The sequence below is a fragment of the Ooceraea biroi genome, chromosome 1, assembly GCF_003672135.1.
Source record: "Ooceraea biroi isolate clonal line C1 chromosome 1, Obir_v5.4, whole genome shotgun sequence".
In the NCBI taxonomy this organism is placed as follows: domain Eukaryota; kingdom Metazoa; phylum Arthropoda; class Insecta; order Hymenoptera; family Formicidae; genus Ooceraea; species Ooceraea biroi.
Window position 1 is genome coordinate 20,859,070 of NC_039506.1, and position 26,333 is coordinate 20,885,402.

Sequence of the window (26,333 nt, forward strand, 5' to 3'; positions counted from 1 at the left end):
AAGGGACGTTCGTCAATTTCCCTGAAAAATCGTTACAGCATGCGCATTTGATACGTTGGAGCGGCTTGGTCGAGTTTGCCTCAATCGATTTACACACTTTTTCTTTTTGATTTATTAAGTTATCAGAGATTATAGAGCGCTACGTTAACGCGTACGTAACACTTATCTATTCGAACGATTGTTTTAAGCTTGTTCGTTGCTTAAATCTTAATTTTTAAACTTACAGATACCAATACTTGAATAATATTAAAATTGACTCTCATAACAATAATCTCAATTTTCCATAGTATTATAATACGTTCAACAGGAATTTCGCGTTCTTATTTGCATGTATGATCATGCGTTTATTTAGTTCAGCTCCCACGTACGTCATTAAACATTAAAAAAAATCCTTGATTATTTTTGCGTTGATTTTTTTTGAATTTATTTGGCATGCAGTTTAATCCAGTTGACATAGGATGGAACGCGCGTATAGACGGAGGGGTATTCTGTATGGGAACAGCGATATGACCATGAAACCAGTCCCACGAGTTCTCCATTGACAGTAAGAGGGCCCCCAGAATCACCCTGGAAATAACAAGTACATAAAGTAATTGTTCTGATATTATAAGGAGTTTGATAAAGATGTATTGTAAGGATTCGATCGTCAGTAAGAATTCAATTCGGTCGTGTTGTAAAGATTCGAGGACGTCAGTCGCGAGCGCGATTTGTATCTCCTCCTTCACAAACGATTAATTCGAAATAATAGACATATTAAACCATTATTTATCTAGCTCTGGTTTTATCTTCGTCGCCGGTCTAATTACGCCAATATAAAACGATAACGAGCTTTCCCGTGCAAATCTTGCTGTCAATTAAATTGCAAGGTATGACGAGGAAACACGTTCCATTAATGATGCGCGAGGTAATCAACGAAGCGTCGACCAATTATTATCGGGCATGTCGCACGCAGATGGCCGCCAACAAAAAATAAATTGATTAACTTGATAAAACAATCAACTTATTGATAAATTATATTGGAGATTAAATAAGAGATCTGTGGTTCTAAGTCGAACGATTCTGGTAATGCGCGATCTGATAATCGCCGTGCGATCTTAATGGCGATATATTGTACATTCGACATGCTTCTTCAGTTATCGACACTTCTAGCAGGATTTCATGTTACGCAACTCGAGACTCGTGACTGCATTGAGACATCGCGTTCAGAAGCAATTAGAAATGTCGGCGAGCTGAAGGCTCGCGTGAGAAGAACGGTGCCGGGCTAAATAGTTAACAATCTCCGAACACCGAACAGTGTAAATCGCTCGGCCAGGTGCGACCGGTACTAATGATGGTGATATGTTGCAACTGCACAAACGACTTGCCTTGCACGAACCCTTCTCCACAGTCGGCTCATTCGCGCAGAGGTGCGCGGTATTGTAAATGTTCCTCGAATGCTTTTTGTACATGGATTTGCAGTACGTCATATCGGCTATTTGGATGGTCACCAGGTTCAGCTCTTTGGTCCTGGGCCCGTTGTGCTGCAAGCGACAAAGCACATCGTGAGATCGAAAATGTTTCCAAAAAAAGATTTTCGAAAATTGATCTTTGAGGGGCGAGGATCTGGGTTTTTAAATTTGCAATTTGAGCACTGAGAAAAAAATGTAATTGATCTTACGAAATGTTTTGTCACGGGCTGCCAACAAAATATATACTTATTTCAACAAGTTATATATTGAAACAAATATGTAGTTCTTGGATTATGGATATGGATGTGTAATTACACATATGAGAATTATAATCCAACAATTATATATTTTATTCAATATATAACTTGTTGAAATAAGTATATATTTTGTTGGCAGCCCGTGACAAAATATTTTGTAAGATCAATTACATGTTTTTCTCAGTGAGTTTAATCGGGATCTGAATAAGAAATTTACCCATAATCTGCCATATCCCGAGACGACCGCCTTCGCGCCGGCCCTAACAAATAGATTCTGCTTCGGTAGTACGACAGGGCCTACCAGATTGTTATATGTGAACTTAGTTTGCAGCTGAAAACAAATGTTCTCCGTGTAGAATAACGCATTCGAGAGTAACGCTTGCTTATGAATGATTGGAATAATGTTTGAAGATACCTTAAGCAGGGCGATGTCATTGATCCACGAATTGCTCCTGTTGTACTTCTCATGCACGTAAGCGGACTTGATGAGATGCACCTTGTAAGGTCGTGTCAAATTCGTCGTTCCCACGGTGGCCGAGATGAGCGAAACGTTCTTTCTGAAACGCAAGTAACATCAAACTTATGTAAAATGCACTTTCACGACACTTTACGCAATCCCAAAGTTCCAGCACTTACCCGGACACGCAGTGAGCGGCGGTCAATACGTAATTTTGATTAAGTATAACTCCGCCACAGAAGTGATGACCCGATGAGATAGTCTGGAGAGATACCTGAAACGATAAAATCAGATGTGATAATCTTGAATCATAGGATTACAGAATGACAACAATTTATCCAAGAATTCCATTCCGTTACGACACTTGTGCCGTTCGTTTTCACAGTTAACTCGATTTTCTATTGTTCTATTAGGATTCCCTTAATTAGTGCGGAATTAAACGACGGTTATTTCGACAATTTACGGAACAGAAACGTAACGGAATTAATAGTAATTTGCCAGTAACTCACCTGGTATGGGATTTCACCTGGCTTAGCGTTTCTTCCTCCCACAATCCTGGGATCCAGCGCGGGTTCCAGCTCGAGGGATTCCAGCTCGACGGGATCCAGCTCGGCGGGCATGCCTGCGTTTATCAATTCATTATTACATATGTTTACATTCGCAGGGAAACCCGTTCGCGATAAATCAAGTGATCGCGACGGGAGTCAATTGATTTGTCTCTGTCAAGTCACTCACCATGGCAGATTGCCAATAGAGAGACCAGCAGCAATAACGTGAACGTCATGTCGTTGGTCTCGTTTCTCACGAAATGCGCGTTACCAGTGTTGTTTATCGAAAAACGTACTGTAACGTTTACGACACACCGATCACGCGAATTTATATCGTCGATAAAATTTAATTTTGAATTACGAGAGATTAGATAGAGACGATGCCTGATGTTTCAAATAATACCTAATCTGTCTAATAATGCTATCTCACTCCCAATCTGTATTGTCATCATTTCATCTTCTGGATATCGATCACAATTAATAATAGCGTTGATAAGAGCTTGTTATCATCGTATGTACGGAAATTGAGAGCAAATACGCAACAAATATGTATCCAGAAAAGGCATGTAATGCCTTTACACGCGCTGTACGCGCTGCACAGAAGCATGTTGAAGAGCATTTCCTGCACAGCTTCGATCCTGTTATCGTTATCCTACGCCATGAAAGATTCACGTTACGTAATTCCGTGTCTCGTACGCCGTGCTCGCAAGCTCGCCGTGCTCGTAAGCTTTAGTTTTAAGAGTTTCATACTCCGTCAGTGAAGTGTACCTCATTCGTCTCAGGATTACTGGCTGAACGTGACGTGCACTGGAGCACGCTGAACGCCACGGCGAACTTGTAAACGCGGAAGTGACATAACAATGCACTCCGTCGAAGTTTGTTGCGATTAAGAACTTGGACAATACGGTACGATCTGTAATGAAGTGCCTCAAGGCGGATAAACTACCCGCCGCTGTTCCGCACGATATTTGTTCACGCTTGGCAGACGGAGCAGAGAAGAAACGTTTTGTAATGCCATTAATGTTGAACGAGTTGGAAAGCACTATTGTTTCCTACTAAAAATCAACCCGCTTATTCATCATCAAAATCATCTGTTTACTTAAATAATCTACAGCGTTTTCGGTGTTTCATAATACTCGATAATGCTTGAAAATATTGCCGTTTGATAATGCTCGTAATCGTTATCTACTGAAACGTCGCCAGAGTTTTGATTCATCCAATAGTATTCCATCCAGTATCATAACGTTATTATTAATAATCATGCTGGCCTCGTTCAAAGTTTCCTGCGACCACAAATTTTGGCAGCCTGCTATCTAGAATAGACAATCTCCAGATCGATAAACGCTATTTTTCGACTTCTCCTCAGTGTTCACTTACGTTCAGTAGCCAAAAAATGAGAAAGCCAAAATATCATTGATATTAATAATCACACGATCGTCGTCGATATTCCTCACCTTATTCGAATTCGTCGGCTAATATCTCCTCTTCCTCGTCGAGGCGAGATTAGACATCTGCCGGGTCTTTGCATCGAATTATCGCTCGTGACTCTTATCGTTCTCCATCCCGAGTCCTCGTTAGCGTTTTAATACTTTGACGGAGTCGCGGCACGAGGTCGGCGCAGGTTATTTGCAGTGTGGTCGAGAGGACGTCGAGAGAAAACGACGGGACCGTTCGTTTCGCCGTTGCCCGTCATCGCGGTAGAAAACGAGCTGTTTGAATTTGCATGAGATCGCACGCGGGACCACAAAGACAGAGAAAGAGAGAGAGAGAGAGGGGGGGGGGAGCAGCTGCATTTTATTATATCTCGCCGTTTATCTCGCGCCGCCTCGCGTACCGGATTAGCGGTAATTGCTTTTGCGGTCGCAACGCTTCATCTTCGATCTTCGCTCCGCTCGACGGCGCCGGGCTCTCGCGCTCGTTAACGCGGAAATCCCGCTCGGAAATATGCTCTTTTCGTGTTGCCGTTACTGCTGTGAAGTAACACCGTTGCCTCTTTATCGATTACGTCATATCAAATACCGCTCTCGTTCTCGAGGGGTGCTCGAGACCGCGCGCGCGGGGGTGAGTTACACGAACACCGAGCGGACTTATTCAAATTTGCAACAAGTACCAGTTCGATATCCCGTGGAGACGTCGAAGTTTCCGCGTCGCGCGCTATCCTTGCACGTGTTCCCCATAATATTCTCGTTGCGCTGAAGTCAGGATAGCTTCCTGATTGTTGAATAGCGGTGGTTGTAACGCGGACGCCACGGAACTCGGAATTCGCTCTCAGCTTCCAGCGATTGCGACGATGACGTCATGTCCGAACATTTTGATAGATGAAGATGGACGGAAGATTTCGGAAGATCTTGAGGGGTGTAACTGGTCATCTACGTCGATGTTCGCACATCACTGAATCCGCGTTGGAGCATTGCGTGGATACGGTGGTTTATTCTCCCTCATTCTCCCTTTCATACCGCATCCGGTTTAAGAATGATACACCTTGCGAGTGAGCTTGTGATCTCGCGTATATCTCGCACGTAATGGATCTATCTCTCAACAGAGAATCAATATTATTGTTTAATATTACTAATATTAAATATTTTATAACATTATTTTTCTCTCGCGACGCGTGTGTTAATTTATCAATAATTCGAGAGAAATAAATTCCTCGCGATGATAATCTCGACGTTACAATAAATGCAATTTTCGTGAGGATTATTAGATCGACCGGCGTTAATCGGGCACGACGGGGGTATATTCTTGGCAAGAATATCACGGTGCACGTAGGTGCACATGGAGGGATGGTATGCGCCTGCAGGAAACGAGCTTTCGATCCACTCTCAAATCCAATATGTCCGCGTGATGGATTCCCGTTCAACCTGGAACGACCGCGTGCGGGAGAGCGAGACTAATCGCGTTCCTCGCGCGCGCGATCGCTGCCATTATTCGATTCATCGTGTATCGATAAATCTTGGGCGCCTCGGGAGTTCTTAATCCGGAACTTTTATCGGGCTTGACGCGTTATCGGGAAGAAGACACTGCTCGGGAGGCTGCTGGTCGGCTCTCTCTCTCGTCACTTCGTCGTGATTAATTAACTCACTTTGAATGCGAGCTGCAAATTAAGTCGTATTCGCTTATGTAACTCGGTCGTCCCGGTCGTTTCGGTCTGCCTCCGCTTTTTCATCCCGCAGCCCCCAGGAACCCTCGAGGCTTCGGAAGAATCTTAATTTCACTGCAGAACTTCGTGCAGGCTACATTGAGCAAGAATCTGAATTATTTCAAATGCACGTCGCATTAGAATTCCTTAGAGTGATCCATATAAATGTAATGTCCCTGTCTCGTTAATCATGTATTCATCGTCAAACGAATGTTGCCATCGGTGTGCATAATTCACTTCCTGCAATAATTCCGCAATATTTTTTTCCCGAGCAGCATCACTCGCGCAATAACGAACCGCCTATGTCGATTTTTTTATTTTTACCTCCGTTATTATAATTTTGCGTTACTTACTTTTATTAGCCGCGACCTTGTAACGACGTAATCCGCAACGGTGCAGGCAAGTCGCTGAAGCAAAAACACGACGCATCGTGGGCGCGACGTGGGACCGCAAGGGATGATAACTCCCCTGGGGTGCGCGAGAGCCGTAATCACGCCGACTTGCGTAAAGAGCGCGCGTTACAAGGGGTTGGAGGCCGCGCGGTGGATCAATCGTCTAATACGCGCGAGCTGTGAATACTGCACACGTTCAATTATTAATAACGCCGCGAGCAAGTTGCACGTAAACCATTTCGTTGGGGAATGTCAACCGGCGCATATATTCAGATATTCGGCTTGATCGATTCGCTTCGTCTAAGTTATGTTATTATAGGCTCAGGGGACACCCTTCGTGCAACCCTCTCTCCCGTCACCGCCACTCGAGAGATTCAATATTGCAGTATCGTATAAGTCCCGGTACCGCGAGGCGAGCGCTATATTTCACAAATAAGTGACGGCAGGACGGAAACGAACTGCCGGATATTCGCCGTAGGATCGTTTCCTTCCTGCCTTCCTCGCGGATGCAGCGCAATCCAATCCGGAGATTGAGCGTCATTAAAACGTATCTGGATCTTCACCGCACATCGCCGGATTTCGCCTGTGATCTTTCTCATTCCTTAAAGTGGCTTGAATCCCCGATACATCGTTATTTACGCGCGACTTGTATGATGCACCTCGAAACGTGACTGAGTCCTCGCGATGAAAAAGGATGAAAACGGAGATGTACGGGGATGCACCCGTCCGATTTTCCGGATACGTACTTCCGTGATACGTTTTATTTCTCATTTTTCCTCGATGAACTGCACGGACACGCTCGGCGTACGTAATAGCTGCAAAATCGAAGCAACTTAAACTCGCGGAAGAAAGAGCGAGCGTATAAACGCAATAAGTACAAGAAAGGAAGAGAGTGAGAGAGTTATTTTCTCGAGAGAAGATTACCTTCCCTCAGGAGAAAATCCCGTTTTCCAATAAAATTAAAGTCCGCGATCGTATTCTGAGTGGCGAACGTGCATCGACACATCGCTTGAATATCGCGATATCCCGTAGTCACATTTACGCGAGAGAGCAATGGAATAGAAACCGCTGCCTTTACTAACGCGAGCTGTAAGTGCGGAAAGCGGAAAGCGGAAAGCGCGTCAGAGTATCATCTCGCAATTTCTTCCTGCGATTTTGTCATTCTTGATCTACCTTGTCGTCTACGAACTCGCACCTCATGGCAGTAAGATGGATTCGAGTGAGCGCTCCTCTCGTTTTTCGCTTGTAAGTCCGGGCATTGATCGCTCGCCGAGCGTGGAAGGAAAGTGATATTCGAACGTAAAAGGAAGCGTTCCTTTCGAACGTCGCCGATACAGAGAACTTTTCCGATAACGGAGCACGCGAATCCTCTCATTGCTCCTGACTTGCACGACTCGGCGGCAGAATTTCCTCTCGCGAGAAGTAGTTCGTTCAGTTTTCTCTACTTGCCTGTTTTCTCCTTTTATCCCTTGCTTCCTCTCTCTTTCTTTCTGTCTATTCCCTGGCTTTTTCTCGCTTTTTTCATGCACATTACGTCGGAAAACCTGATGAGAAATTCTACGACCGCGCGATAACGCGACCATAAACGCGGCGCGACGCGTTTCCGCCGTATCGTGTTTAACATCGGTGGTCCACGTCGGGGTTCGCCTCATTTTTCTCGCCCGCGGCACCCTCGCTTTTTGCCAACCCACTCTCTGTGCACGCCTCACTTTCGCGTTTTTGTGCCCATCATTTTCGGACTATTAACGCGATGCGAGCATGCGTCCGGCAATGCGCTTCCATCATCAGTGACGGTGGTTAATAAGTTCGATAAGAGCTTTTATGATCTTTTTTCGCTGTTTATCATTAATACTCGGTTTAGCCAATTTTTCAGTACACATACAGTCACTAGCACTCTCCATCTTTCATCTGAAATATTTTTTCTCCATTTGTCTGATGAAAGATTCACCTGGTGGATGGACCTAGTGATTTTTACGGTATAATAAAAAGAAAAGGAGTGCAAAAGATTCACATATCGCATAAAGTCGACTAGACTAGACGCAACAAAAAGCATATCGAGCTGCTCCAGTAGACAGCTATATCGCACCGAATACACACAGGTGAATGTATTTCGGAACGCCACACGACTTCTTCATTCAAAAATTCACGGAAGGAATTCTACGCACATTAGCGAAAACGAAGATGAATACTATCAAATCACATACTTGTCAAATATGCTACGATTATCCAGAAATTTATGCGCGGCGCGAAGCGACACGCCGACATCGCGAGCACGGTGCAATCGGGGTGGATATCACCCCTGTGATTTACCCAGTTAATGTGGAAACTCCGTCTCTCCCAGTTATTCCAACATATGTAATCGTATATAATTTTTTCATGCATTTAATGCACATTAATATACGTGTTCCTCTCTTCCTCTATAGAATTATTTCGTACGGCAGCTTGAACTGTTCAAGCAGCGTTTGCTGTTAAATTACACGTACGCGATTTACATTATGCATGTTACGCGTATTGCGCGCATTGTATTCGCACTCACACAGTTTGTTACGGGGATGTTTACGCACAATATGCATAATGTGCATTATATTCATTATAATCATGAAATATCTATCCCATCAGCATATAATATAAATGTGCTTAAGCTTTCAGTGTACTATATAAATATGTAACTGAGTTACATGCATTGGGTAACATTGTAACAAAAGCTCATAGTATTATTTTAACAAAATCCTAAAACAAAATTATATATACACGCTTAAATATTTATTCAACTACTACGTCTTGTTATACTAACATTTGCCATTTTTGTGGAAACTGCATGATTCCATCTTTCCAGAGAGAGAGAGAGAACTTGTCATCTTTTTTTCATTAAAAAAATTAAACAACGTTATGGACTTTTGTTGCAACTAAAAATATTATTGAATATGCGAATTGCAACAGCGAATGAGAGAATAAGTTTTTCGAAAGCTCTAGCTTCTTCGTTGGTGATGATCGAGTCGTTATCATGGAAAGAATAGTCCAAGATCTATGATAACTCTCGGCAGGGAACAGAGACACATGCTACTCCACGGATAACTCGTGAAAAGCTGTCTCAGTTTGCGCAAGCTTCGCAAGCACCACCCTGTGTTATCGGTGGTAGTCTTCTTTACCCACCTGGGGGTTATTTGTCGAGAACGAGACCGCTTCGTGCCGAGAAAACTGTGTCGTTATCAACGGTGAGTGAAGTGAATGAGTGAGCAAAGACAATGCAATGTTTCTCCTATAAATAAAATGAATAATAAATGGTAAAACAAAAAATGTGAGATCGAAGGTTGAATTTTATTTTTGTCGAAACTTGATTCATCGTTAGACTGTTACGATTGTTGAAATCGAACTCTGCATTTCGAGAATATCGATAGAGGGATTGCCTCGAGAGCTTTTCCAGAGAGGACGCCTCTACGAAAACTCGCCCCGACCTTTTTCCGCACCCCCGTTGCCTGATGCTCGCCTGGGAATGTAAAAAATTACAATTTGTCAAAAGTCTGATTTAAAATAGTGCAAATTGTTTAGTTCCGATAAAAATAATGTATACAGGGTGAGGTACCTAAAACAGGCTACCTGAATATCTCGGCTGTTATTGGTGATAGAAAAAAATGTGTCAGACCAAACTTGCATGGTTTCGAGGGACACATAATTTGTTCTAAATAGTTTTTTATTAGGTGGACGCATAGAGGTCATATGAAGGTCAACTTCGTTTTTTAAAATGGTATGATATGTTTTTTTACGTACCATCTAGTAGAGCGTTTGAAGATGCGCACATTGATCTACGGGTCAAAATCATTCAAGGTCACTGAAGGCCAACTGCAAGGGAAAATAATTTACTTTATATTGCCCAAAGTTCTCTGCTATTAAAAATACTGTAAACTCAGAAATGAAAAAGTTCTAGCCCTTAGAAATTTTTTCTTTTTCCGCGAAGATCTGAGTTGTTGTTATCATTATTTTGTATATTGCCTAGAGTTCTCTGCTATTAAAAATACTGTAAACTCAGAAATGAAAAAGTTCTAGCCGTTAGAAATTTTTTCTTTTCCGAGAAGTTCTGAGTTGATGATATCATTATTTCTTATATTGCCTAGAGTTCCCTGCTATTAAAAATACCGTAAATTCAAAAATGAAAAAGTTCTAGCTCTTAGAAATTTTTTCTTTTCCGAGAAGTTCTGAGTTGTTTATATCATTATTTTTTATATTGCCTAGAGTTCCCTGCTATTGAAAATACCGTAAATTCAGAAATGAAAAAGTTCTAGCTCTTAGAAATTTTTTCTTTTCCGAGAAGTTCTGAGTTGTTGATATCTATATTTTTTTATATTACCTAGAGTTCTTTGCTATTGAAAATACCGTAAACTCAGAAATGAAAAAGTTCTAGCACTTAGAAATTTTAGCCTTCAGTGACCTTGAATGATTTTGACCCGTAGATCAATGTGCGCATCTTTAAACGCTCTACTAGATGGTACGTAAACAAACACATCATACCATTTTAAAAAACGAAGTTGACCTTCATATGACCTCTACGCGTCCACCTAATAAAAAATTATTTAGAACAAATTATGTGTCCCTCGAAACCATGCAAGTTTGGTCTGACACATTTTTTTCTATCACCAATAACAGCCGAGATATTCAGGTGGCCTGTTTTAGGTGCCTCACCCTGTATATGAAAAGAATAAAATACAATAAATGATTTTTATGATGTGTTATCAAGTATGCTTATATAATACTTTACTAATATAATTTATGATGCGAAATCTTTTATAAAAGTTCTTTCATTCCTCATCGATTCAGCTTTGGTTTCCTTCGCTTAAACCGGCTATAATTGCGCGCGGAATCGTCCATTCAAGTTGATGCACGATTCTATATATCGAGGGGCCCCTCTTGAGAAGCTAATTGGCCGGTCAGGTCTCCGCCGTAACCCCGCTACTGCGACAATACGATTTGCATATACGTCGTGATCCATTCATCGTCGAAATCTCAATCTCGCTCAGGAAACGAAGAGCGATCTCTCCTTTCGAGGGGATCCGAGCGCGAACCATCGTTTGTCCAAGTGTTCGTTCAATGGACGGCAGGAGAAAGCAGGTCGCAAATTCCCGACGTAGCATAATTACTGAGTTAACGTCCAACTTGTGCCTTCAGCTGATGGAAACGCGATGTATAAATAAGCGAACTAGCTCCATTTTCATCACAAGTGCATTTTCGTTGCTCCTTTTCATCCCTCCCTCTCTTTCTCTTTCCCTCTCGGAGACCCGATTATCTCTCCAGGCAATTTTGCCGTAAAAATCTAACGTGCGATTCATTATATCGACAGGCGATTTGTTTTATCGCCACCGAGCCTCCTCTTTTCGCAAGCCGGAAAGCTTTCACGTGAAGTGTGTCTTTTGGCAGATGTAAAGATGGAATCTCCGCGTCTGATCTATCCTCCGCCGACGTCACCCTCCGTTCCTCGCAGTTGCTCTCTTGCCGCATAACCACCCCCGCCGTTCTTATTTATTTCTTTCCGCGAAAGAATTCCACCTTCACCCGACTCCTTGTTTCGCTTAGCGGTTTTTGCGAGGACGGGGTGGAACGGAAGAGAGAACTTGTAAACCCCCGGCAAACACCCCCGAGAAGCATCGCGCACTTCGTGCACCGAGTGCTCCGTCGTGAAGAAGCCACGCGGGAAGCTAATACTCGCGCAACAACGGAAAGGGCTTTTCTAAAAAGTGATCCTCGTCTCGCGGGGGTGGTTTCGGTGACCTCACGAACTCACGTTCACCGACGATGTTTTTTGCGGGACGCACTGGAAGCGAGGAGACTGGAAACTTTTGACGAGCACGACGACGACGTTCCTTCGTGCATGTCTGTCCGTTCTCTGAAAGTTGTGCTCGGTTAATGGCAAACCTTTCAGCTGCGGACGTAGATGCAGAAAATAGTTGCAGCGTGCAGTTACTCACTCCGCGATGCATCGTTTCGCGTTACTTGAACGCGAGGTTGAATGATCTTTTAATGGCGACGACGGCGCTGCAGCTTTTCGTCGAGAGATATTAGCTCTTAAAAGAATTTTCATTAAATTGGAGTACGGCTCGGGACTCTGCACGCGTGCGGGAATAAAAGACGCCTCAATCTCGCTCACTCTCGCGAGGGTCGAAACGGTTATTGCCGCGGTTATCTTGAATATCCCAGGCTGCGGAACTTCTTTCTTCATACGAGATTGCGGAACGGACGAGTCTCCCGAGATGAAACCCAGTTTCTTTTCCTCGAGTCGTTACGGCCCGTCACTTATTACGGTAATCAGTCCCCTGCAGAAATATAGCAGGATTTGACAATTAATTATGAGAACATATACCTATAAGAGATTTTCGCAGATTTATGCACTAGAATACATATATGAAAAATCATTTTGCGAACCCAGGCAAATCTGAGAACATTAAAGATGCAAAATAAAATATCTTTAAAGATCAAAGAAAGGCTACCGATACGCAAGTTGCTTAAAGGGAAACCTACATGCACTCTACTTTCCAGTTATCTCGGAGTAACATCAGGGTTACTCGGGAGCGAGATAAGAACACTCTTTCGTCGACGACGTGCTCTGCCTATCCATATTTTAAAAAACCGCTTCCATGATCTATTCGTCTCGGTCGCGTCTCTCCTCCTCGGAGCGCGCGGGAGGCCTCCCTTGAGAATCTGCGGTATAATAACGTTGACATAGTCGACGTGGCGCACTAAATAGCGCACCCTCTCGTACCGTCCTCTCCGCCTCGTTCATCCCCCTCGCTCGCATCTCGTGTTCGCGTTTTCGCTCCGCGGCCTCTTCAAGACGGCGCCGTTCTCCATCATAAATCCATCTGCCGCGCACTGTATATTTCTCGCGCGGGTTACGTGCATTATTACGATTCCTGCGAGCAACCCCCTTGGCTACGTGGCTCAGTTTCCGTATCAGGCAGACGTCGGGGCACGATCGGTGAGATAAACGTTCGCGCGTTCTCGAGAGTTACGTGTCATCAATCAGGCGCGTTCGAATTTCGTGAACGTTTCGCACATTAGTCGCTAAATACACGTATATAATTTTATATACACGTACCTGTGCCTTGTACGTCGTAATTTCGAAATTTCGCAAAGCATTTCCGGTTTGTTCATCAGTCCGGCTTTCTCTCTGAGAGCCTGAGGCATTATTATTGACAATGCCGCGTGGCGTAATGCGGATACCGAATTTGCCATCGCGATTGTCTGATTTATAGACGGGAAAGACGTTTCAGCGGGAGAGATTTAATATCCCTCGACACGGCGCGTTTCTATTATAACTCTTTCCAGCTCCCGCAGGGAGGAGGACTGTATCGTTTTACGACATCCTTCAGCCGGTGATTCCACGCGGGTAAACGCGGGGAACGCCACGCAGGATCAATCTTATGGCAAGAACAATGGAGGCGTCGTACGCATTGATGAAAGTCTTCTGTCAACCCTTTGTAGATCCAATGTGATTCCTGTAACGTCGGTGACGACAACAGCGACGCGGCGAGGGCTGAGAGTGGCTGCCAGCATCATTCTGCCAAACGGGATAGGGATGATGAGAGAGAAGAGAGAAAGAGAGAACGGATGGTGTTGTAGCTCTTAATGGAGGCGCTTTCGTTCGCGGTACTCCTCGTTCGCGTCGTCCTCCGCGTCGCCGAGGGTCTACAATTTACGACCATTTATTTAATTGATTCGTCAAAGTCCGCGCGACTAATGCGTCGCGATGAAAAGGCGTCGGCGTCCCGACGTCCGTACGGCGTTGTACAGCGATGGCGTCAGAAATTATCGAGCACGTACCGTGCGAGAGAGTTTTTCGGAGCTTCCCCGCAGCGGAAGATTCTCGGGAGGTTCCTTCTCGGAATTGAACCTCGCTCGATACGTGTCCCGTTTAAATAACACGATGATCCATGAGTACAATTCAATTTATGATTAAAGACTGTAATTAATGTAATTTAGGTGGCAGTTAAGAGTGCTCGTTACAACGGCAGATTGGTTCTCCTCGGCAGCTGCGACGCAGGTGCGCGTTTCGTTTTTCGCGTTCGACTTCGTTTTCACGGCGAATTTCGAGTCACCCCATATCAATCCGCCGGTAGTAACCAGTTTACAGCACCGCTCCGCTCCAACGCGATCACGTTAAAACTCGATAAAACGTTTTCCATGAAAAAAAGGACGGAGCAAGCTCGCAGATTCTCGGTTGCTCGCGCATCCTCTCCTCTCGTTTCTCCTCCTGGTCGCTCGGAAAACGTCAGCGGGATTCGTTTCCGTCCCGACGAAGATGGAACTCTCAGAGACAAAGAACTCCCCCCGAAGATGCAGGATTCTGATCGTGCACGTCGCTCCCTCGCATACATATGTATGCCCGATACATATGTACGTCGCCACTGTTAAAGTCCGTCGTCCGTTGGAGTTCTCAGAGAAAGTTTCGGGGGTGCCCCGAGTCCGAGGGTGGCAGGAACTGTCCGCGAATTACCAACGTAAATGACTGTCCGGTGCGCGCCATCCAACTCACCCTCAACTCGCCCTCAACTTGCGGCCGGACCAAGCGGATCTCGCGGCGTGACGGACGACGCCGTCGCATCTTGGGATTCGTAGCGTTTTATGTGCAGCACGACGGACGAAGGGATGCACGCAGGTGAAACCGCAGACGAATGTACAATATAGCTCGGCCTGCTGCAATATAACTCAGCATGAGAATAACATGTTGATCTTCGCGAGAGTTCAGCGCTCACGATGCTGCCTGCGCAGTTCGTGTTCGATATGGATACTTATCTCGTCGTGTGCTAAGATTGATTTCAGATTGTAGTGATTACTTTGATAAGAAGGATTACAGTGTAAAATTTAATAATGAAACTTCTTGATAAGCAACTTTGATTCCATCGATTATTCGTATTTATTAAACAGCGACATGTCTCAATACATCTTTCCAATTTTGGAAATATCATACGTTGATTATTCTTATTAATAAAATGTTTTAATTAGCTCGCACTAACAATGAACTGGTAGAAAGGCTGTCTTATCTGTTCATATTGATTCTTCTGCTTGCCTCTTATGGAGTGCAATGATAGCACTTGCGAGTGAAGCTTTGCCGTAAACACTAGAGAAGAATTCAAAGCAGTTGAGGGTACTCGCTGGCACGGTCTCGATGTCTTTCTTTTTCTCTCTCTCTCTTTGTCTCCCTTTCTCTATCGCTATGTACCGTGTACCGTGTACCGTAATCCTCAGTGAGTCGGACTGAGAACCGTCGGGACGCCCGGCGTCGCCCTTACCTGTAAATCATGACAGAAACTACTGTGGCGGTGCCGGCAAGGACAGCCACTTTTCAAGAGAGAGGTCTCTACATCAAGTTTGCGCACGGACTCGAGCGGTACGCTCGTATATTACCTCCCAATGTTGCACGGCCACGCACCTCTCACGCCTCCCATTTTTCCTGCAGTTCAGAAGTGGATATCGGGCCGCTGGATTTTACCACCGGGGGTAGTGGCTCCCGGGGATTTCGAGGGTGGCGAAGGAGTTCTCGAAGCGGTCGACCTTGGGTGAGATGACTCGTTAGGTGCAAGACGAAGATAGGACGACCAGACGGAGGCGCTCGCATCGTGAGACCATCAGTTTCGAAAGTAAATTGGACAAAGTTTGAAAATGTTTGAGCGAGTCAGACGAAAAACATTAATATTAAACATGTACAGCCGCCGCGCGTTTATCTTGCAAGAAATCACGTGCGTTTAAGCAGATGATGATCGCTGAAAGGATAAATTTATAAATCATTTGATTAAAAATTAGTGAAGCAAATATCAGCACGCGCGAAGGGTAAAAATCGTATTGACATTGATAAAATGAAAGAAATATGTACTTAACTTTCTGATTAACTATCACGAGTCGCGAATGGAGAGCAGCTTTATGATCAGCCGTGGCCGTTTCAGCAGCGTCACAGAGCGATCATTTTTCTCCTTTATTACTGCGCTCGCTTCATTGCAATTAAGGAAAGGAGATTGCAGCCGCGAGGATGAGTATTTACCGTGGAAATAAGCGAGATTGTTCGGTCGATGAGCGAGACAGGCGCGGGCGGGCGAAGTAGGCATTAGGTACAGCTTAACGTCGATAGGGATCCCGACACCTGGGTACGCCATTAAAAAGTCCCCTTTTTCCACATCATCGTAACCGTATCCCATCCAACTTCCTTCGATACTTTCGCGAAGAACTCGACAGAGAAAAAGAGAGAGAGAGGAAGAGAAGTCGTTCCCACGTGCTTAGCCGTTTGCGACGAGATGGATTCCGAGTGTTCTCGACGAAGGGAAGACGTTACGTACGTGTGAGCGTCATTGATGGAATCCCACCGACTGACAAGAGTCTCCGCTTCCTCGATTTTACCGTGAGGATCTGCGATTACCGTCGAAACTTGTAATACAGTATATTATACATGAGCGATTCGGCAATATAAGAGATGCGGACAGCCAACAAATTTCCGGATCACAATTCATCGTGCAGCTTCTCGTTTTCTCCCCTTTTAATCAAACCCGCGCGTCCCATGATTTCGCGACGATACGTTTGTGGTTCGCATCCGTTCGCATAATGTCGTAGATAAATTTTCAGCGGATCTTTTTCGGGGTTGGAATTGATGGGAGCTCACGTTCGCGGTGCTCATGTTAAAACATCCTATTAATACGAGTCTCACGTGTTGGTCGTTGGTCATCGGCACGCAGCCGGTAGTGACGGTTCGGCCCTTTAATTATCGCCGATAAATCATCGCACTATATTGGTCCCTTCTGCTTGATTAGAGCTTTTCTCTCGTTTTAGTAAACAATGGCACGTACCCGAGAGTATTTTTGTATCTCGGTTGTTCGAGTTTGCTCTCTGCAGCTGTTAAAATATTAACGATGACATCGAATTATGGATTTTCCTTTATGCTGATTAAATGATCGGTGCTTCCACCGATGAGCGATATCTCTCTCGCAGAAGGAAGTAAAACTGACCGCCAGCAAAAAGAGCGTTTCAGTGCGTTTTATCTCGCGCTGATTCACCCCAGTCCGGTTGTTTGGAGAAGAAACGCGGGAGCAGGACGTGCAAAGCAACCCTACCGAAAGCTGTGCACCCCGCCGGTCGGTTTTTCGCGCGCGCGTTTCCTGCGAGCGCGTATTTATTCGTGCGTACGGCGACGCGCGGGGGCGAGCGCGTATTGTTGCGAAATTATCGGCATTGTCATGCGCGACTCGATTTATTTTGTCTATTCGGCGGAAAAGTGCTTTCATTTGACGGGGCGACTGTTCGCGACGAGGGTGGCGGCACGTCAAAACGCCCGAGGAGCAAGGGAGACGAGTGAACTGCCGGGTGAAATGCAGACGAAGACGAGCAACCCACCACTCGCCCCTGGCGAATGTTCTCTGCTCGCGACAAAAGCTCTTAATTCGACAATGCGTTCGCCGAGAGCGGACAATAGTCGACTTTCGGAGTAAATAATGATTCCTTCGATCCTCTCTCGATGGTTGTTTTGCACTCCTACGCTTCCTTCGCCGTGTAAGTGCTGGCTCGTTGAGGCTGGAACTTGTAGTCGCGCTGAATGGCGATGAAATGAATAAAGAAAAGAATCAAGAAGCTATGAGTCAAAGCGCTATGAAGACACGCGTGCAGCGCGAGTTGACGAATTTTAATCAGAACGTGATTTTTGGATAATGAGTATTTGCAAGATGTCGCGTGGCCCTCCCGCGATTCGAAGGAGCGACTCGAATCCCCAAGGTAATTAAGGAGAGGAAAATTAGGAATTTTTTGCCGAGGCTTGCAGCGTCGGGAACGTGATTCGGCCGACGAGCGGACGAGCGGGCGGACCGTCGACGAAGAATTCGGAATCGGATTAGTGAGAGCGATGGGACGCTCGATTTCGTTCCCGCCTGTTTCGAGCCTTTCATTTTTCGTCCCCCCGGGAGACGTCGACTCGGAATTTGCATTACAAATACACCTTCACCGGGGTTTTTCTCGTTTCATTAAATTCGCTTTTTCCTCGAGACGTACCTCTTCCTCGGTCGGCACTTTCACCGTCATGAATGCACTCCCCGCGTGCGTTTGTTTCCCTTGGCAGCGCGAAAAGGTTGTATTAAGAATTTTAATTCTGCGCGGAGGAAGTTTGCTGCCGAGACACCAAAAAGTAAATTAATATTGTACTATTTTAACGTTCAATAATCTCAGTGTTCTACAAACGGTATTTAACCGTTGCGCATTGCGCAACTGACGCCGGATTTCCGGATTTCTCTGTGACGGATGTTTGTTCGCATAAATCTTGATGCATCAAGCTTGTGCAGGTCTGCACGCCGCGGTCCGACAACGATAATAGCGTACGTGCCGCGCGATCAGACGCTCCGATCAGAACCGATCAGTTACGCGGATTTGTTCGTTACGTTCGGTGCGTCGACATGATTGCGTCCTAACGAAATTGAGATACCATCATCGTGCTCGGCTATCTCCCCTCTTCTTCTCTCTTCTAACGCCGACTCGTGTGAATTATAGAGCTCGCGTGCCGCAGCGATTATCGCTGCGGCCGTTCGTAAGGGATGCGAGCGCTTTCAATTTTTGGCGTGAGGTATTTACGTGGGAAAACGCGGCCTGCCTGAATCTCTCGGCATGGAATCGACACGTTCCACGTTCATCTGAATCGCCGGTGATCGATGGCCGAACAGTTAGATCGAGCCGCCTCTGGTCACGAGATTGTTAGTTCACGCAGCTAGCAAAAAGAATATCCGCACGAAGCCTTCCCGGCTTCTTACGTCGAGTCTCGTGTCTACAAGTAGTCTGCAACGCTGTCTTAATTAAAGTTGGCTGACTTCTGGCTTGCCGCGGTCCTTCGCACCACTCGTCAGGCTCGTCCCAGGGGTGCAATTTACTCGCGTTCTCTCTTCCTCCCCCACCGTCCCCCCTCGTTTCAACCCACTGGTATTAGCTCGTCGTGCTCGTATCTATTCCGCCTACCAACGAGGCCTCTCAAATACGTCGTCTCCTTATCCGTCGTCGTCCAAACGCTAATCGGCTTATTAATTTATGCGAGGAAGATTTTAATGAAGAAAAAAAGCCATTAACCTCCGCTCGATAATCGCTCCTCTCTCACCCAGACTCGTCAACTTTTCCTTTCGCCTTGCTGCTTTACATAGAAATGACGAAAAATCTGTGTATTAATGTACTGCCACGTTTTCGTGATTCATGAGATCGCGCAGCGGACGTCTGCTTGCGATTCATGCAATTTAATGCTCTCCTTTAATTTTGTCTGCTTTATCTGTTATCGAAGAAAAGAAAAGAAAAACATAAACATTGCATTACTTGATAATAGAAATCCAACAGCATGCGAAATAATGCCTATATATGTAACATTTAAGATTCTTGCAATATTCAATCGCAACGAGAGATCGAGTGCGAGATCGAAACGGAACATCTTCCTTGAGAAGTGTGCGCTCTCTTTGTGAAGCGGTTGATTAAAAATCAGCGAACAGTCTGAAACGTAATTAGACGAGGTAAAGGGTGGCGATCAAGAGGGTGACATCGCTTTGAATAACAGCCGCCTTGATTGTTTCCGGATATAATTTGGAAGTGCGTTCGCTTTTCATGCGACCATGGATGCGGGCGGTATCCTCTTTAAGGCGACCATTGGTCAGAGAGGCAGGTCTTCCTTGATCTTTACTATGTAAAACAGTCCCTGCATCCCTTCGGCCGTCGGACGCCGCACAGTTAAAGTTCTGACCGGTCGGGATGACGTACTCGCTCGCGTCGTGAACGGACAAGAGTTTCCCACGACACGGTCCATTCGATATTTATCCAGCAGGGACGAAGGTGCGCACCTCTACCCCATGGGAGAGTCTCAGATTTTCATGGCGCAAGAAATAGATTTCGACCTTCGTTTGCGCCCTTTATTTGCAGGCGTTGAACCTTGCTGATTTTCCAATATTTGCTTACAGACGCTACATCGAGTAAACCATCGACCTACACTATCTGCTAGCCGCCTACATAATGCAAGGGTGATAGCACCACTATCGAGAAAAATTATATTTAGTTTAGAACAATTCGATACGTAAAATATTTCGCAGAGCTCGACGATAATCTGTACTCTTACTGGATCACCGTCTGGATCTTGGGACCACTTAAATCACAAATTATTACCTACAAAATCGCTTTCAACTCTCTCACTCGTTCTAACGACTAAAACTAGATATAATAAACTAAAGACTACCGCAATAACTGTTGCTGACATGCGCTATTGACTTCGAGACAGTCGCTCCGAGGCGTCGGGATGTATCGTGCGTAATCGCACAGCGAGACGCAACTCGCTCTCATCCCTTGCACACGCCGACGTTATAAATGGACCGCCATAAGCGTGTAGGTGTCGTTTCATCGGCTGATGCGGTGGTGAGTGTGATCCTGGGTGCATGGGGAGGCCCGCCATTAGCTTGCAGGTGTTGGATATCCCAGCCGCGCCATCACTCCCTCATCCCGGGCGATCATGCTTAAGATCATCCCCCAAACGATAGGCGCGAGCCTCGCTATCTCGCGCCGGAATGGGACGGCAACGAGACGGAGAGAGAGTAAATAATCTTCTCCCATATTATCCCATGGGTTCTCGAAAATCGCCGTTAATGGGTTCAGCGAAATCGACTTCACGTCTCGACGTTGTACTGCCGATGACAAGAGATCCACTTTGCTGTTGTCAATTGTTGTTTAATTGTAGCTCGAGAAATTTTGATGGACGCTCGATTAACAGAATCGCCAAGTTTGTTCGGTATTCATTGACATCGACGCTGCAATTATATTCGTTCGCTGCAACAGAAAGCAGGAATGTACATTTCCAACTGGTGAACGCAATAGTTACTGATTAATCGAGCCTCTCAAAGGCGATTCACGATCTCTGTTCTACGAGCTGCGAAGATCAAGAAGGCGCTTCAGCGGATACCGCTATTCGGCTAATTTTACTCGCCGGCGAAATGAGAGTTTAAAGAGATGTTTCGTAGCTCCTCCTGCTTTAAGCACACATTTTACGCAATAATTATACCACTAATTGATACCGTTTAGTTTAATTGGCGAAGCTGCAGGTGCTCTCGTGCGCGTATTTTCGGGCGGGCGTGAAAATGGCGTTACAGCCGTAGTCCTTGTACGCGCATTCCTCCATCCTGTAATTGCACTTGTCCTCGTGAATTGGCTTGCGGCACCGCTTCGGTTTAATTCTACACCCATACTCGGACCATCTGCATTCTAGCTGCTCCTCGGGATCCAATTCCGGTTCGGCCGGATAAGGAAAGAAACCATCGTCCACGTCCCTTTGATTGCTCTTGTAGTTGCACTTCTGCTCGTGCGTGTATTTCCGCCTCCTTGGCATGCTCACCATGCAGCCGTAGCGTCTGAACCTGCACTGCACCAGCTCGTCGGGATCGCTGCCATAATCGTTATCAGCGAAAGTCGTGGACGCGAGATTCTCGCTGAGGTCGTCCACTGCTTGGAAATTATTCTTGTACATGCAATACTTTTCGTGGATGCCGCGCCTCCATGGCACCGTCCGTACTCGACATCCGGCTGCGGTGAACGAGCACTCTACCAAATCGTCGTGACCGTGACGAAGATCCGTCGGCATGTGCTCCTCCTCGAGATGCGGTCGAAACTGGCATCTGAAATTATAATTATAGTTAGATTACAATTGAAACTAAAAATGAAACGTTTAAATTTATCTCGATTAAATTCGTCTGAATTAGGACAAATAAAAAGTAACAACATGGTGACAAAAGCTGAACATTGACTCACACGCAAATTTATATTTGAAGTAAAACGCTTGCAAAGCAATTATAATTACATTACAATTGCTGAATTCGATCTGTGAATAATTAATAAAATAGCGATAAATTTTTACACTGATATTACAAGCAAGTTCGCTTTACCTCGACTCGTGAAGCGTCCGTAGATGCTCTGGCACCTTTATCCAGCATCCCAGATGAGTGTACGAGCAGGATTCGAGCCGTTGATCTCCCGACGACGTTCTCGACGGTTCGTCCCAAGCTCTTTCGTGGTCCAGGAAGTCGTTCATGGACGGCGCGCTGGGGGTATGGTCGCCGATATGGTGCCGGGGGTACGGTAAGGGGTGCGCCGACGAGGGTGCTACGTCTACGTGCGGCGGCATGGTTTCCACGTTCAACGGCGCCAGGCACGTGGGACAGCCAAAGTAGTAAGGCTTGCAACGGTGGCACATGGTGTGACCGTTCACGCACGAGTACCTAGGCATGAGCTCCATCTCCATCAGACACACGGGGCAGAGGCCCTCGGTCTTGAAACGGTCGTAGAGATTCGGATACAACGCGTCCATGACCTGTCGACAGAAGGAGGGGTCATTTAGCACCGCCGTATCCCTTCGATGTTCTGCTTACTGGTATCTCGCGCGCGAGATTGAGACGAATCTGCTTCTGCTTTGGTGGACCGCAAGAGAGAGAAAGAGAAAGAGAGAGGAGCCTTTTGGCCCGCTCTTGGTTCCTATCGCGCGAGGAGATGAAGAGAAATTACTTCGTGCTCTCTCACGGGGTCGCGGGCTCGAAGTTGCCCGTTTGCGATGAGGATTTATGTGCAATTCAATATAGAGTGATGGAGGACTTAAGAGAAGGGTCGTAGCGCTAAAGTGCAAACGGGATTAGGACGGATGCGAGCGCGCCCGTTCAGATATCGAGAGCCGCGATTATTTGATCAAGTGTTGGTCGCTCTTGAATTTTATATCTGATAACTATCACGATCGCGCGAACACCTGATCCCCATCCGGTTCTCTGCCATTTCACCTACGGTCGCGTACACGTCGCTTGCCTCTTCGTGAATTGCGCGACACGAATAAACCGACAAACTCGGTTCCGCCGAAACATATTTCGAACATCAGATCGCCCTTCGAGGAACCTCGTAAATCGTCGACTCGATTTCCGCAAGATTGTGCAACTTCACTATCGGCATTTCTCGTTACGGCGTTCACTGCAATAATGCGCGTTTTGCAATGTAGTTATTACAATGCAGTTACTTTGACGTGTAATTGCAAAATTTGACGCAATAAATGATGATACCACTCACCTTATCTACTCGTATTTCGTAGTCCGCACAACGATAGAGACGGGAATTACACGTGCGATGGGGAACTGGAGAAAAAAAATAGCCGGAGCGACACGTACACTTCGAAAGCACGGGCGTCGTGTGTCATCGTCGGTCTGTCACCGTTCCCTTATCTGGCGAGACCGATAGCGCGGTCTTTATCTGATAAAACATTTCGCTCATGATGGAGAACCGTTTGCTCCGCGTTTTGCTGCGCCAGATAAAACGTCAGCCCGGGACAATCCGCGATCACGGATGAGAGAGAAAGACAGAGAGAGAGAGAGAGAAAGCGTGATAGAGAATAAAAAATCCTCTTTCTCGTTGCTATGCACTTCGCATCACCGAAAAGCAGCCGTCGCGTGGTCGTATTTATCATGCCCGCACACACACACACATATACGTGCGCGTGAAAAATTGGAAATGTAAGGCGGCGGTGCTTTTCCGCCAGCGGATCGTTTTGCTCGCGTCGTGCCTGGAATTAATTAACGATTATTATTCATACGCGGCCCGATACACATTTTAATATACAGAACGCGCGCAATATCGCGGGGATTTCTCGCGCGCGGATCCTTCGACCGAATTATAATGAAATCGTTGCTCTTTCCCGCAGAAATACGAAGGCCTCGCAATTTCGTCTCGAGGAAAAATCGACCTCGAATTATTCAAAGGATCGTAGACGAGAAGAAAAAAAACGCCGGGAATCAGAAATATCACGTACATGCGGAAAAGTCGCGTTTCGTCGTCGGTGCGGATGCAGAAGTCGCAATCATCATGATGAATTTCAGTCGCTGATTAAATCGCGCGCTCGTTGAACGGTGACGGCTAATCACGCATGAAAAATCAACGACATTCGTGTAAATGTAACGCGTCACATTTCTCGCACGTCTGCTCCGCGGCGATTCATAATCTTTGAATGAGATTTACGATCTCTCGCGTTCGCCGTATATCGCCGCAAAAATTCTGCCGATTCCGCAAGATTTGATCTTGCTGTGTACATACGGCAATCGTTATCTCCACGGAGATTAATGTAATTTGCAAACGCCGATGCGCACAGCTGGGCAAGTGCGTTTGCCATCCAGGCGGTTCAACATCGCGCTGTGGAAATGAATTTTCTGCATTTAATAAATATAATTTCGGCGGCTAAATCGAAAGCCGCAGTCACTCCGTTAGGGAAGTATTGTCGAGTTAATTAATCGCGTGATTACGCAACATCGAGATTCATTCATTACCGCCCACGGGATATGTATATTTTGTTACAATGACGCACTCTTAATGAGTTCTCCCACTCGCTGATATTTTCCATCGAGTCTCATCTTGTTCGTTAAAAGCGTACAAACTACGCTGGCGCGAGGGTGAAGGAGCGGTGAAACGATAAAATCTCGGTAAAATGTATCGACATGTGCATATTGCCGCGTGTACACATCGCAACTATTTACGATAAAGAATAAAGTTCGCTCGGCGAACAGCCGGGAGGAGTCATGCCGGTTCGATTTTTCAAACGCGCGAATATAGCGCAAATGACGAAACCAGACACTCCCGTGTGATATTCCACACCGGGTCCCATAACGACCGTCCCTCATTTAAATCCCCGCACCAACGTCGCATCAAAGATACGACCGAACGACCCGCCCGTCACGACGGGGGTAATACTCGCTGACCATAAGTCACTTATGTAAATCTGCGAGATGGAAACACGCGTCGGGTCACAGCAATGGCTCCGAGGAATTCCAAATTGAATACTGCATTCAGCATTCCACCGCGGTGCTGACCATTTGCGACCATCCGCGGCTCAAAAATTCTGATTCTTTTAATTGCTAAATAATTCTAAAGTTTCATTCTTCGACATTCTTTAGCCATTTTTTAGTCGTTCCATTGTTTGTCGCGGTTGCACGTCGACGGAGAACGCAGCAGCGAGTAGCGCAAAGGAGATCCGCAAGGTCCGCTCAATAAATTTCTCTTGCGCCACTCAATTCACCCTCCGCTGACGTACCGAGAAAGGGAGAAGAGCATTGTGGCAGTACGTATACGCACCGAGAAACGGGGCGAAATAAGCCCGCGACGGCGCACGACGGGGCACAGTGCATTCAAGCACCCTGAGCTTCTTTCAAGACGTCAATTTATTCTTACTGCCCTGTTCGCCGGCGATATTGCGCCATCAAATTTTTTCTCCGTGAAATCCCATACGCGGCAATCGCGCGATTTCTAGCCTCGTCTTGCTGTGCACGCATACGAGGCGACCGAACATGATATTTGCGCGGCCAACTTTGAGGTAGCTCATCAAGTTGGTGAAAAACGCCCGTCATCATCCACTCTAGGTAGGGGCAAGTGTCAGGGCCAATGAGACCTCGTACAAAGATTCAGGTCATTTTAAGGGTTCTTACTCAAGCTTCATCTCTTGGACGCGTACGTTAACATTAACCCATTAACGCCTGAAAGTCCAAAATTTTCTGCTTACTTTTGACTCTCTTGAATGCCTATCAAATCATGAGCAATTTGACCAACAATGTATATTCTACTATTTTTGGGTATGCTCTTTCCGAATCCGTCGTTATATTTGAGTTTTGTCGACGTGGAAAACAAATATGGCTGTCTTAATAAAAAGAAATACGAAAAAAACAGTATTTTGGAGAAAAAATCTCTGTTTTTGGAATGGGATGGGAGTAGAAATGAAGTTAAGACCCCGTCCATCGATGGATAAAATAGTTGTACTTTAAAGATGCACATAAACAGAAGGTTGAAAACATCATGGCGGTGCCAAATGACGGCAAAATCAAGGAAATTTGTCAAATACAGCATTTTTTCGATACAATTCAACGATAATCGAGATTTTTACATCTAATTCATGATTCTAAATGATAAATTCGATACGTCTACTTGATATTAGTTGATAGTTTCACTCTTAAAAATAGCGAACTCTACAGGGTGTCCCGGGTTTTAACCGACAAACTGCGGGAGCATATTCTACTAGTGGAAATAAGAAAAAATTCTTATATCGAGTTTGCTTAGA

At 45.6% G+C, this 26,333-nt stretch overlaps 3 protein-coding genes across 4 annotated transcripts in view; 1 reads left to right on the top strand and 2 right to left on the bottom strand.

Annotated features, from left to right (window-relative positions):
- The window catches only part of LOC105278518 (probable serine/threonine-protein kinase DDB_G0267686), a 133,263-nt gene that overhangs the window by 23,984 nt on the left and 82,946 nt on the right, over nt 1-26,333 (top strand). The gene's annotated exons all lie outside the window — the stretch shown is intronic.
- Nucleotides 125-2,991, bottom strand: LOC105278515 (chymotrypsin-2). The gene is made up of 7 exons (XM_011337662.3): nt 2,898-2,991; nt 2,672-2,784; nt 2,342-2,436; nt 2,121-2,262; nt 1,923-2,036; nt 1,365-1,520; nt 125-567 (listed from the first exon to the last, which is right to left on the bottom strand). The coding sequence occupies exons 1-7, from the start codon at nt 2,944-2,946 to the stop codon at nt 424-426; spliced, it is 813 nt and encodes a 270-aa protein (XP_011335964.1). The 5' UTR covers nt 2,947-2,991; the 3' UTR covers nt 125-423.
- On the bottom strand, nt 19,583-26,071 carry LOC105278516. Of its 2 annotated transcripts, XM_011337663.3 has the most exons (4): nt 23,309-26,071; nt 22,147-22,571; nt 21,283-21,879; nt 19,583-21,037 (listed from the first exon to the last, which is right to left on the bottom strand). In XM_011337663.3, exons 2-3 carry the CDS (start codon nt 22,566-22,568, stop codon nt 21,291-21,293), a joined length of 1,011 nt encoding a protein of 336 aa, XP_011335965.1. In that variant the 5' UTR covers nt 22,569-22,571; nt 23,309-26,071; the 3' UTR covers nt 19,583-21,037; nt 21,283-21,290. The 2 variants fall into 2 exon arrangements, with proteins under 2 accessions (XP_011335965.1, XP_026830181.1); XM_026974380.1 differs by having other exon boundaries at nt 19,583-21,879.

Coding starts and splice junctions, on each gene's coding strand:
- LOC105278515 (XM_011337662.3), bottom strand. CDS start 2,946: ATGACGTTCACGTTATTGCTGCTGGTCTCTCTATTGGCAATCTGCCAT. Junction 2,785..2,897: donor TCTATTGGCAATCTGCCATG/GTGAGTGACTTG, acceptor TGATAAACGCAG/GCATGCCCGCCGAGCTGGAT. Junction 1,521..1,922: donor CGGGATATGGCAGATTATGG/GTAAATTTCTTA, acceptor TGTCGCTTGCAG/CACAACGGGCCCAGGACCAA.
- LOC105278516 (XM_011337663.3), bottom strand. CDS start 22,568: ATGGACGCGTTGTATCCGAATCTCTACGACCGTTTCAAGACCGAGGGC. Junction 21,880..22,146: donor CGGACGCTTCACGAGTCGAG/GTAAAGCGAACT, acceptor TTATAATTTCAG/ATGCCAGTTTCGACCGCATC.